This window comes from Leptonychotes weddellii, chromosome 12 (assembly GCF_054177405.1).
Source record: "Leptonychotes weddellii isolate Sample4059 chromosome 12, ASM5417740v2, whole genome shotgun sequence".
Lineage (NCBI taxonomy): Eukaryota > Metazoa > Chordata > Mammalia > Carnivora > Phocidae > Leptonychotes > Leptonychotes weddellii.
Window position 1 is genome coordinate 44,516,161 of NC_138380.1, and position 12,925 is coordinate 44,529,085.

The 12,925-nt window shown below is 39.3% G+C and overlaps 1 protein-coding gene across 1 annotated transcript in view; it reads left to right on the forward strand.

Moving 5' to 3' along the window:
- The window catches only part of LOC102726383 (src kinase-associated phosphoprotein 2), a 57,984-nt gene that overhangs the window by 29,021 nt on the left and 16,038 nt on the right, over positions 1-12,925 (forward strand). The window contains exons 4-5 of the mRNA XM_081800374.1: positions 6,720-6,797; positions 12,378-12,490. Of these exons, the coding sequence (XP_081656500.1) occupies positions 6,720-6,797; positions 12,378-12,490 (191 nt within the window). The remainder of the gene's footprint in view (positions 1-6,719; positions 6,798-12,377; positions 12,491-12,925) is intronic.

The window sequence follows — 12,925 nt, forward strand, 5'->3', positions numbered from 1 at the left end:
CCCCCCCCCCACGTTTCTTATCCAAATGTATTTGTATTTTATTATAACCTGATTTGAATCTCTTTTTACAAAGTAAACTATTTCATCTCAACTTAGATTTTGGCTTAAATTTTATTCTGTGAAAAAAATACTATCTAATGATAAATAGGGTGGTGTTAAGATCATTTCCTTGTAACTTGGCTGTTTTGTAATGATCTATAACTGTCTTATTGCTTATTTTGGTTGCCTTTGATATCATAGTAACCTTCTGGGTTGCCAAATTCATAAGTGGATGCAAAACACCTAGCTCCTAAGGTAATGACCTTGCTACTGCATGCTAATTGTGCATTTTTTTCCCCCTGAGAAATCTGATTATGTCATTGTCCTGCCCAAATCCCGTTCAGAGTGCTATGGGGTAGACATTATTCTTTGTACTTTACAGAGATGAGAATTACAGTCTCAAGGTAGGAGAACTTTAACAGTAGGCCCCAGTTTGCCTGAATTTCCAGGATAGTAAACATGACTCTAAATATACCATTTCAGTTGTCTTTATCTTTCTGTTCCTCTTGAAGTTTTATATAATACTAAAAGGCACATGCTTCTGTCTTTAAAATGATACATCCTTTATTGCTGTAAAATATACGTCAGTCTATTAAATAGAAAAGTCCTTTAGAAGGTCATATTTTAACTTACCAGTGGTCTAGGATTTATAGGCCCTAAGGAACTCACTTTTCCACATTGTCTTTGTTTGAATTCCCTTGCCCACACCCCTTCGACTCTTCCACTTGTCTCACCCCTACTGCCGGCTTTGGGGCTTGCCCCAGGTCCTGAGCGAGAAGAGGGGCTGAGGTGCCCTTTGTGTGAATCCTCCCTGCATTTCTGCCTCCTTTACACCGCACTGCTGGGACTGGCCACAGGGGTCTTCCTTTCCCCATCAGGTCTGTCCCATCTTCTCCCAGCCGGGGATATCTTGCTTGCAACACTGTGGTGCCCAAACCCTTGGAGAAATGTGCAGGATTGTCTGTTGTTCTGGAATGCAGGCAAACTTCTTTCGGGGGAACTTCTTTGTTTGTAAAAAGACTCACCGTAACTGTTGACATTGAAATCCTTATTGAAATGCAACGAGAAAGAGAAGCCGGCTGGCCTAGAAAGAATGATGAAATATTATTTCATAATAAAATAATTGAAATATTATTTGAAATAAATATTTCAATTATGAGTTGCATTAGAGACCTTTACAGAGTATCGAGTACTGTGCGCTGGCTTCCAGGCACTGGAGGGTGTGGACAAGAGAGGTGGGGAAGGAGAGCTGGGAGACAGAAAGGAGATGTGTGTTGGGGGCTTCCCAACTTGAAATTCTGTTTCTAAATCATCACTGCAAGGATTGCTTACCTTAAGGTGTCCTTCGCATACAATGCAATGGTAGAATAGAATTTGCCCACTTTTGTGAAAATGTTTTACAAGTCCACAAACAGCCAATATTCAAATGAAATTTTAGAAAACAATCCATCTGTAAACTGAAGAGACGGTGGAGAGAAGCCACGCATGCTGGAGTTTCAGTCCCTGTTCTAATTGCTTGTGTGGACCTGGGCAAGTTCTTCAAGCTCTGTAAGCTTCATTTCTGCGTCCATAAAATGATGGTCAAAGTACCTGTTCTTACCTCATAGAATTGTTATGAGGATTTAGTTACCTAATGGATATAAATGCATACAGCGTGAACATTTAAGCAATAAATACTAACTTTTTCGTGAGACAAACGTATAGTCTTGTAATCCAGTGAAGTCAGGGCAGGTAGAGATCTGCACTCAATCTTTATTTCAGAGCATAGCTTTTGATTCTGTGTTTTATGTCTCTTAAAATACATTGTTAATTCAGCAGAGCTGTTTTCTGAAGGTACTTAGAAAGGTAATCATTGTGTGTGAGTGAAAGATTTTCTCATGTTGTCCTCTTCTCCCTGGAAGATGTGATAAGATCAGTTTCCAGCCCCTCCGCAATTGTCACACACCCTGTTTTGATGCTAACAAATTGTCTTTAGCCTTTTCAAGCAATGTCAGCTGTACGTGTCATTTGCTTATCGCTTTTCTCTTTGGGTTATTTTGTCCTTAAACAAAGAACATTAGTAAGCAAGAAATAGCTATTTTGTAAAAACTGCATAGCTAGACAGATTTGTGATCCTTATTAGGGTAATAATCCATCTGTTATGGAACTGGATCAATTTGTAAATTAAATTGATTAATCTAGCAGGGAGAAAAAAAAAAACGTCTTGACTTTTCCCACATAAGCATTTCCTCAAATGTAGTCATCCTAAAAAGATTTGGGAAGACTCAGTTCTCTGCTAGTCTTTCTTTCTCTGCTCGACTCAGAAGGAAGACCAAACATCTGAAAGTGGGAGAGTGGAGTTCAGCTTTTGGATTCCATGGGATCTGATTGTTCCTGGAACTTCCGTATTTTTGAGCTGGTATAATGTTAAAACCTTCTGACGACTGCCAGAATATTTCTAATACTGATTAGTTTGGTAAATGTATGACTGTGTTTGAATTATCTTCTGCAGTTAGTTTACTGTTATTTTCATCTTGTCTGATCAACAAAATCTTCTGATGATTCTTCTAACAATGTGTGATTGGAATAATAACTTCACATGTTGAAGAGTTTTGTGCTGCAGCTGAGAGGCATGTAAATACAAGCTGCTTATTTGCAAGAAGCTTCCAGATTTGCAATATGATTGCTATGGAAACCACATAATGAAAACCTTATAACCATCTGTGTGGTTTGATGGATTTTACCGCATAGCTGAGCTGTTTTTGTTTACTGTTATTAAAATGTTGAATGGAATATATTAGCCCACAAACACTGACTATTTGAGGTATTAATTAGTATTGTATAATGACACCGTGACTCAACACCAAAATAAAATATGTTTAATAATAAACCTAAATAAAACAACATGTGTGTATATTTCTAATATATTGTGGAGATGATTATTGCCTAGAATTTTCATTTGTCCTCATATATTTTTTGAGTGGTGTGGAGAGTTTTTCTCTGTTAATAAATGAACATAGTAGGATTTATTTTCATGATTTTGAATCCATTTGTTCACTCCATATTTATTGAACATCTTTGTACCAGACTGTATTCAAGGTTCAGTCTGAGTTTCTCCCCCTAAGATTAAAACACACACACACACACACACACACACCCCAAATTTGATTTTGTTTTCTTTTATATGGAAGCTGTTTGTATTGTTAGCCCAAGATAAAATGAGTTGTTCGAATATTATTAAGAAAAACTGATGAATGAAATGCAGAGGGTTTTGACCTAAAAATAGGTTTGAAATGGAGAAAGGAAGTTTCTTTAATGAGCGATTCCTCCTCTAAAATACTACTTGTTCAGCATCTCACATGGATTTCAATTTGGATACTTCTCAGTAAATATTGATACTTAAGTAATTATTCTGGTAATTTAAGAATACATTGTGTACATTATAGGCACTTAAATTTTAATAAAATAAGAATAACGCCACAGTAATAAATTCTTCTAAGTTCATTGTTTACTTTGCCAAAAGTGGAGTTTTCCATTCAATTACTGTAATTAGTTTTTGTGCTATCTTGACACTAACTTTGGGTGGTGAGTCTACATCCCATTGTGTCTTCTTGAGAGCCAAAATTAGTGCTCCCTAAATTGTTGTGGTCATGGCTTTTGACGTGAGGGCAAGCACCCTTCACTGTTTTTGAATTTACTCCTTACTGTCAGATTTGTGACCCAGTCGGAGGAGAGGGAGTGCTGGGGAAAGAGAAAGTGTGAAAAGTAAGGAGAGTTTTCTCCTCCTTTAAGAAAAATTAACCATCTGTAAAATAAGTAGGTTGGACCAAATGACTATAAATGTCCCTAAGAGCTTTAAAATTTGTATGAAAACATCCTATTAACTCATACATGATAACTGGTCCTTGCGGTTTGGCATAAGTGAGATAACTTGTTGAAGAGGAAAAAGACAGGATTTAGTATTAGGTTTTTATTAGGTCTTCCTGTATTAATTACTATTTGACCGAACCATATTAAATTGCCAACATTAGGGTCAACTTAATATGTATAAAGTCCCAAATATTTCCAGCTGTTCCCTTTTTTGGAGCTTTCATGATTTTGTTTGGATTGAGTTACAGAAATTCAAAGCAGTTCTATGTTTGTTTTAGAAGTACAGTAACTCTCAAGCTTGATGTAAATGTTGAATTTTATTAATCACCACTTAAAATTTTGCACGAGACTTCTAATTTTGCACCTGTACTCCTGATCTCTCTACCAAACTTTCCAGTTGCCTCCAGACATTTCCTCTGCGTTGCCCCACCAGTACATTAAGTCTCCCACATCAGAGGGGCGCTGGGTGGCACAGTTGGTTAAGCTTCTGACTCTTGTTTTTGGCTCAGGTCATGATCTCAGGGTTGTGGGGCGGAGTCCTGCTTTGGGCTCTGTGCTCAGCAGGGAGTCTGCTCGAGATTCTCTTTCCTTCTCCCTCAGCCCCTCCCCCCATGTGTGCACGCTCTCTCTTTCTCTCTCTCTCAAATAAATAAATTTAAATCTCTCACATCAGGGGCGCCTGGGTGGCTCAGTCGTTAAGCGTCTGCCTTCGGCTCAGGTCATGATCCCGGGGTCCTGGGATCGAGCCCCGCATCGGGCTCCCTGATCAGCAGGGAGCCTGCTTCTCCCTCTCCCACTCCCCCTGCTTGTGTTCCTGCTCTCGCTGTCTCTCTCTCTAATAAATAAATAAAATCTTTAATAAATAAATAAATAAATAAATAAATCTCTCACATCAGAAACACAGCTCCTGTGTTCCCTCAGCAATATAGCTTATCTTGGCTATTCTTTTCTCAGGAATGATGTTCTCATTTCGCTGTTAACTAAGCTCAGAACTTGAGTCATTCTCGATTGCTCTTCTTCCCTTAGCCCTCCACATCCAGGCAGGCACAAAGTTTATCAATTCTAGTTCCTTTCCCTCTTATAACTGGCTCCTTTCCATTTCCTCTGCCCCTTCAGTTCAGGACTTCCTTCCCCTCTAGCCAGACTCTGAGTGGTCTCTCTCCCCACACCCTCCTTCAGGCTATCTGGGACAATGGGATCAGATGACCATTTCTCAAGCATAGTTTTTGGTCCTGCCCTTTCTCTGCTCGAACATCTTCTGGGGCTCTCATTGCCCACCAAATAAAAGGCAAAAGTCCATAGCCGGATGTTTATGGCCCTTCAACAGCTGGCCCAAGCCACTAGCATTATCTGCCATCCTGTTCTTCCCCTTTGAGTACTGCATTCTTTAGCCAAATGGATATTATTGCGCTTTTTCTTTTGCTTATGACTCTCCCTCTGTCTAGAAATTTCCTCCTTCCCATCTCTCTCTATTCAGATTTTCTCCACCCCTCAGAGCCTTCTCGGTGTTCCCCCTTGTATGGTTTCCTCTCTGCCATCCTTCTGAACCTTGTGCCTCCCATGTCAGGTTCTGTGCTCCTTTCTGTGCCTTTTGACATAGAACTATGTCAGGTTCTATGCTCCTTATCCTATTTTTCTTTAGATACTGTCTTCTGTCCCCTGCAGGCTGTCAGCTTCCTGAGGGCAGAAGCTCCCTACTGTCTTTGCCTCCCTGGTAGAACCTCTCTCTTACAGATAGCTAATATCCAATGAAGATTTATTGGTTGAATTATTTAATAGTCATAATGGCTATATTTATATATTTTGCATATTTTAACATTTTTGATTTTTCTTGAAAGTATTCTTTTTGAACTCTGTTTTTTTGGGCATGCCATTTTGTTCCTATGTCCTGCCTTAAATATTTCCACAGTGTGTATAAATCCTTAGGTGAGGAAAATGGACATGTAATAAATGGTTCTTCAATGTAAAATAATTAAATCTAGTCTATTGACTCTGTTTAAAACTCTTCTCATTTAATCTTCTCCTATTTCTTCCTATAACAGGGGGTGGGGGGGGAGGAAATGAACGTGATAGGAGAGCGTGGGAATAACAAACATAGGGCCCTGAATACATTGCAGGATAAAGAACACGGACTTCATGATCACAAGCCTGAGTATGAATCACAAACAGTGGACGTTTCTCTACCTTTTTGAGCCTCAATTTACTCATCTGTAAAAGGAGGGTTTAAAATGGTCTGTGAAATCTTAGCATCTGCAATAACTTATGGCACAGGGTAGATCCTCAGTAGAATTTGAGGGGAATTGCCTTGAAAGGCGAGGATCCTTCTAGTCTTCTCCTGTGAAGATCAAGTGGGAACACATGAAGTATCTGATACACAAGAAATGATTTACAGGTTAACTATATTTTATTTTATATCACACATTTTCTTTGGCCACACCGATGTTTTAGGGATGATGGTTTTATCCGTGGTCCTCCTGCCACAGTGTAATGTGGGTCTGTCCATATAGTGCTGGGTGTTCCTTTCCCGGATTTCAGGGCCGGTCTGGACTTAGCAGTGTTCCAGATGAGTTTCTGTAAGTACTTAAAGTATGTGCGGCATTAGTATGTATCTTAAATTTTATCAAGCCAACTGGTAGGGTTGCTATTTGGAAATAGCTAGAGGTTTGTTTGTTCAGCTTTAGATTACTGAAAAAGGAATGTGAATGTTGAGTGGTTTCATCCTTTGAGAAAGAATATTTATACGTCTAAACTTTCAGTTTTGCTCCTAAGATGGGGTGAGTTCTGTTCTTTCTGAGGAAACCCTTCAGTGTGCCGTTTCTGCTTGTTTACAGAAGAGGAAGAGGACAGTGTTCCTGCGAAAGTGGAGGAACAAAGGAAGATGAGTCAGGACAGTGTTCATCCCACCACAGGTAATGGCTGGGGTGGCTTCCTGGGGAAGCTTCTTTTGGTTTTGTTCACTTTCCCTTCAGTCACTTTCCTACGGCTCTAAAGATGTTTACACAACTCCCCGAAGTTGGCTGGTTCGATCTGGATATCTTACGGCTGATAAGCTGCTTAGTCCCATTTAGGATGCATGGAAACCACTTGAGAAGGATTTATAAAGTAAGCCAATTTATACAAGGTATTCCTTCCTGAATTACTTTGTAATGACTCAATTAGCTTTCATTTCTGCACAAAGGAGATTTAGTTGCATAAATTAGCTTATCATCATTGAGGAAGTGTCACTGCTAAAGGACAGTTTATAGATACAACATGCAGTTGCTGTCAAACCTATAAGAATGTAATATAGACATCTGTGTATACTTTGTGCTTGAGCAGAACAGACTTCTGCCATTCAGAGACTAACAGGGGACAACAAGTGGCCCAGGGGACTGGCAATGTAGACATCTCTGAAAAGGTCAACTTGACACAGGCTCTGACAATCGACCCACAGCTCTGTCTTCTTTGATAAAAATCAGATAAACTTAAGACCGCTAATTGATCTGCAGCCTGTTTAAATGTTGGCCATGCATATCTTCATTGCATATGATTAACACAGAAAGCAAATGAATTGGGTGTAAGAAATGCCAGAGTCCGGTGACAGCAGTTTAAAAATTGGAAAAGGACACTGATGGCCTAGAAGGCTAGGAAGGATATTCCCCTTATCCATTTCCACTTGGCACATGGCCCCGCGTACTAATTATGAGTGAGACTAGAAAAATAACTATACATGCTATGTACAGAATCACATGATACGCGCAACTTTTTTTTTGCGGGTTGTTATTTCCAAATAGCAGGAGATAAACCATATCTGTAGTGCAAGCATGAGGTTAGCTTTGATAAACCAGCAATTATTTTACACGGAAAGAAGAGAGGGGGAATGCCTTCTTATCGGGCCTTTTACACCTCTTCACAGCCGCATGTCAGCTGGGGCAAGGTCTGCCATATCATCCCATGTCCTGCAAAGAGCTGGCGTTGAGGGTCACCTTCCCTTCTCTGATACGTTCATACATCACTCTTGCTAGCTGTCAGAGGCTGGGCGGACAGGAAGTGTGTGTTCAGGAAGTGGCTTTCCCCAGGCCTTCCTACCGGGACACGTGGAAAGGAAACAGGCCCGATTTCCGGACCTGGACAGGAAAGCAGGGGCAGGTTGCTGCACGAGGTTTTGGTTTGCTTTTTTCCAGAAAGGAAGTGAGGACGAAGGCATTCGATGTGAGTGCCGTGGTCCTGTAAGATGCAGCTATAAAACGCGAAGGCTGAGCGTAACCCCGAGGATGCCACCCAATAGTAATTCAAGTAATTTGCGTGTTTTATTATGTATCGTAAAGCTTCTGCCAAAAGCGTGGAGGTTTTTGGTTTTTTTTTTTAAATTCCAGTGCAGGTGTAGAAGGTACACACATACAGATATTCCTTCCAGAAACAGAAGTATTTTGGCTTAAAGCAATTCTATTTTTCAAAAATCCTTTTAAAGTGACTCTCTCCCCAATTTTTGCCTTTGAGGGAAGGAAGAAAAAAGTCCGTTTTTCTTCAAAGGAATGCAGTGAGTAGATCTAGCTTTCCATGCAGTAGCCATAAAGCACTGCAATAATTCTTATCTTCAGTGACATGAAATTCTTTTCAAGCAACAGTTTTAATGCTTTTGCATCGCCGTGACCTTTGCTCTCTCTAGGCTGTCAAAGATGTAACACTAGAAGTTTGTTTGCTGTGCAGGGCAGTGAGTTGACAAGGGTGCTGCTATCTTGCTGAGCATCACATGACGTGAACTTCTAACCTTACTCAAGAATGTTATACATTTTTCACATTGACCGATTTTACTTAAAAAGAGAGAAGAAAATTCAGACGAATGTAAAATACATAAGCGAAAACATAATCTTGTATTTCTTATAAGTTCTTTCATGTTCAAGCTTACGTACCTTACATGTATTTAGTATATATACACAAAGTAAAGATTCCATTTGGTTTATTTGTACACTGTAGAATATGCTTACCTTTCTGAAATACTTCTTAAACCTCTAAGACCACTCAGGAAGAGATTTTCCATTATCTTATTATTGAATGTTTCAGTCCTTGCCATCATATTTTTAAAATCTTTTGGTTTTTGCAAAAGTATCTCCAGTGTTTAGCTTATATTTTCCTAACAGTTCTGTTACTGTCCAATGATCTGTTTTTGTATGTTTTCAAAAGCAGGAGCAAATACATCATTTAAATCCTTCACAGCCTGGCTAATTTAGGATGGCTATTCTTTCTTTCTTTCCCTTCTTTTTTAACCATTCACGCCTCCCAGGACAAGAAATGTAATGAGGTGGGTTTTGTTTTTTGCTTTTTTTTTTTGTAATTTTGAAACCATAGATCATGATGTGGTAAGATTAGTCCATGCAGTGATGACAGACGTATTTGTATTCAGAATGTATGATTCTCTGTGGTTTATGCATTATGCCCCATACCATTTTTGTGTTGTTTTTTAAAAACATTTTACACGGATTATTTTTCAATGTATAGGCGAACAGTGCTAACTTTTGTGAGTTCATTCTGCTTCTGAGGCTGTATCCATGGGTAATTTTTTGAGCATGGTTAGCTACATTTAAAATTTTAAAATCTAAAAAATTGTAAAAAGTAAACCAGAGAAGCTTGCTGCTCTCAAAGGAATAAAATAATTCCCACTTTTTGTAGCTAGAATTCATACCCAGAATTTTAACATTATTTTCCCGAGGAGAGTAAGGCTAATAAATCTATACTGGCAGGTTTTCTCTCTAATCGTGGTTCTTCTGCTTTATGTAACTAGTATTGCATTCTGAAATAGACGGGATGGTAAATTGTGTGTACATATAGTCGTGTGACATAAACAACTTATTATTCTTTAACAGAGCTCACATATGGGACACAGAAATGAGGTTGGTCTTTGGGTAACATCATCATCGAGATTATAGAAAGCACAGTAGAAAATGCATCTTTTCCCCAGTATTGCCAAATCGCTAGCGCTGTTGCCTCTTTACAGCAGTGAGATTTAATGAAATGCTCATGATGCACATCTAGGGAGAGATGCATCTTGCACACGGCGGGGGTCTCCCTTCCCCTCATGTGCTCCTGTGACTCCCATTAGTGTTAATGGGAGTTTCACCAAGCGCATCGAGGGGAAGAGAGACCCCAAAGTGATAAGGATTATGTGGTAGAAATCACCATATACTTTTTCTTTCCTTCTTTCTTTCCCCACCTCTTGAAAATCTTTTGAATGAAAAACTGTTGCGAGAGAATCTGAAAAAAGAGGAGCAGGCTGGACAGCTGGGGATGCACTGGGAGGCTCTCGCTCAGCCAAAACTTCTCTAGTTTTAGCCCAAGTTTTGTTTCTTTAACCTTTTTGGACCAAGCCTCAGGCTAAGCAGCATGGGGAACACACAGGAGCCTTGACTGGGGAAACCAGCTATTTAGATCCTTTTACCTCCTGGCCAGTGACTGTGGGGGAGGGCCTTGCATGTGAAATGATGTCATCCTCTCTGTGCTCTAATTCCTTGACTTTTAAACTGACACTGACGGACTGCATGGGGTGCAACATTTGACCCATTTAGCAGTTGATTTAATCTGACTAGAATGTCTCAACTTCTAAATCTCTATTTGTCTAAATAAGTGGTTTTTAAAGGAAATCAGTCACTTTATTATTAAGTAATTCTTTCCAAAAGAAAAAATTGACAACGTTTGGCGTGATCTGTCCAGCCGGAGTGCCCTCTAGTGTCCATTTATAGAATTTACTTAATAGGTGCTTTGCGGGGAAAATGTAATGAAGGGTGGCCGCAAGCATTGTTAGTTCTTGGTCGGATTCCTAGGCTCATAGACATCCCCGCTGGTGGCAGTGATGAGTGCTCAGATGCTGGAGTGGAGAGGTCAGGAAGGTGTCCGTCTCTCTCTCTTCCCCTCCCTCCCCCCCTCCTTCCTTTCATTTCTCCATTTTTCTCTCCCTCCCTACCCCCACTTTGAATTTTTAGAAAACAGGAGAGGAAAATTTAATAGGAGGATTTTGCTAGGTTGCGCATTCTAGTTATTGTTTATTTTCTTAAAGTACAATTGAAAAGTGTCATCTTTCTACATTTTCACACTCCACATTATTCAGATTTCCTTTTTGGCTTTAAAAACATGTTTCAGATATTAGAATTTTCAGAACTTCCGATAAACTTTTACCACTTGGTGTAAATCGCAGACTGCATGGTGTCAGGTGCGTACTCAGATGCCCCGCTAACATGCCTGCCTGTGTTGGCATTGCCAAGGAGCCTGCTGCTTGAGAGCCATATAACAAAACTAAGATGACAACCCTGATCCAGCACGCGTCTGCGCAGTTATCCCCTCAGAATTCAAAGATGACATTCCAATGATGGAAGTTGTCAGCACGTCTATGTTCTGCCTGGTTAGTGAATCCACGGACATCTTATTGATATTACTTGCATTCTTCTTGCGTTAACTCATCAAAACTCAATTATCATGAAATTAAAAACAGGAAACAGTTCTCAGTGTAACAAAAGCATCCAGTGTATTTAACTCTGTGCTGCGTTTCAAGAGAGCCACATTGTATAAGTGACAAAGCATTTATTACCCAGTTTATTGTGGTATCACAGAGCGGAGAGCGCTAAATAATCAATCAGTTAATGGTCTGTATGGCAGTTTGAGCACATCACATCCATTGTGCTTATGCTGTTAGAAGGATGAGCTGATAACTCAAGTGTATGTTGCATGTTTATTCAGAGCGTAATGTCCTAAACTGGGGCTGACAGAAATCTTGAAAAATGCAGCTTCAGCATTGGCAATTGCAAAGTTGCTCAGATATTTTAGAAATAACTTTGAGAGGCTTTCGGTACAAAAGTCCCCAAAGATAAGAGTTGGAATTACCCTTTATGTCATTCCCACTTTATCTTCTTCCTCTAACCAGCTTGAGGTTTTAGAATTAAACAAACAAAAATTGTTGCCTAGTTTGCGTTATATCTGTGCCCTATTGGCTCCTTCATGATTATTTATTATTGTTTATGAAACATCCCAAATGCTAACTTATTTTCTTCTTCCCTTCATCTGTCTTTTTTGGTAATTTTTAGAAATTCTGTAAGGTGGTTATTTCATAATGCATGTATCACGTGTCACGGATATTGCTCATCGTGCAGTGTGACCAACTCACCTTCAACTCATGTTGCGAGTGGGTTTAGGTCCATTATCAAAAATAAGTGGGAAGGAACTTTTAGGTGCTGGTTTGATGAGAACACATTGCAAGTACAGGTTTTAGATAAAACAAGAGAGGGAGAGAAAGAAAACAAGGGACATTCCAAAAGAGGTCTTTTTGAAAACAGTCCTTCATTAAATTACTGTAAGAAGTAGGATTTGTCTATAAATGTAATCAAATGTTCTTTGAATCAGGACAGAATTTGTTTCGCCTGTTTTGGTGGTTTGAGGCGGCCCTTTAATTTCTGTTGGTTCATCTTAAATAAGGGCCCATTACGCGAAAGCTCTAACTCATGTTTTCTCTCTCTTCTTCCTAGGAGATAAAAGCACCGATTATGCGAATTTTTACCAGGGTTTGTGGGACTGCACAGGAGCTCTTTCTGATGAGTTGTCATTTAAACGTGGTGATGTGATTTACATTCTTAGCAAGGTAAGAAGACACCCCAGATGACAACTGTAAAGGGTGAACACAAAGCTAGATATTTATGCATCTGGGTTTACAACACTGGGGAAAAATGCCAATTGGAATTCCTTTAGGTCCTTGTTAACAATTGGGAGTTCACAATAATTAATTATTTTGTCAAGTGAAATATAATCAAATTTTAAACACAATCAGATAACAGGATTCAACTTAACAGTGTGTTTACCTATCACTTCAGCCTTTGGCTCACATCCACACACTGCCTTCTCCAGAAACAATATACTTATGTGAAAGTTAACATTGTAAGGTATTAGGTTATTTATTATGTTTTTCTTTCCTCTTCCTTTTTATTCTTCTGTGTGCTTATTCTGGTTTTGTCTGCCATTCACTACTGGAAACACTGTTTATAGTAGAAGTTTTTCATCTTTATGTAAATACATTGGT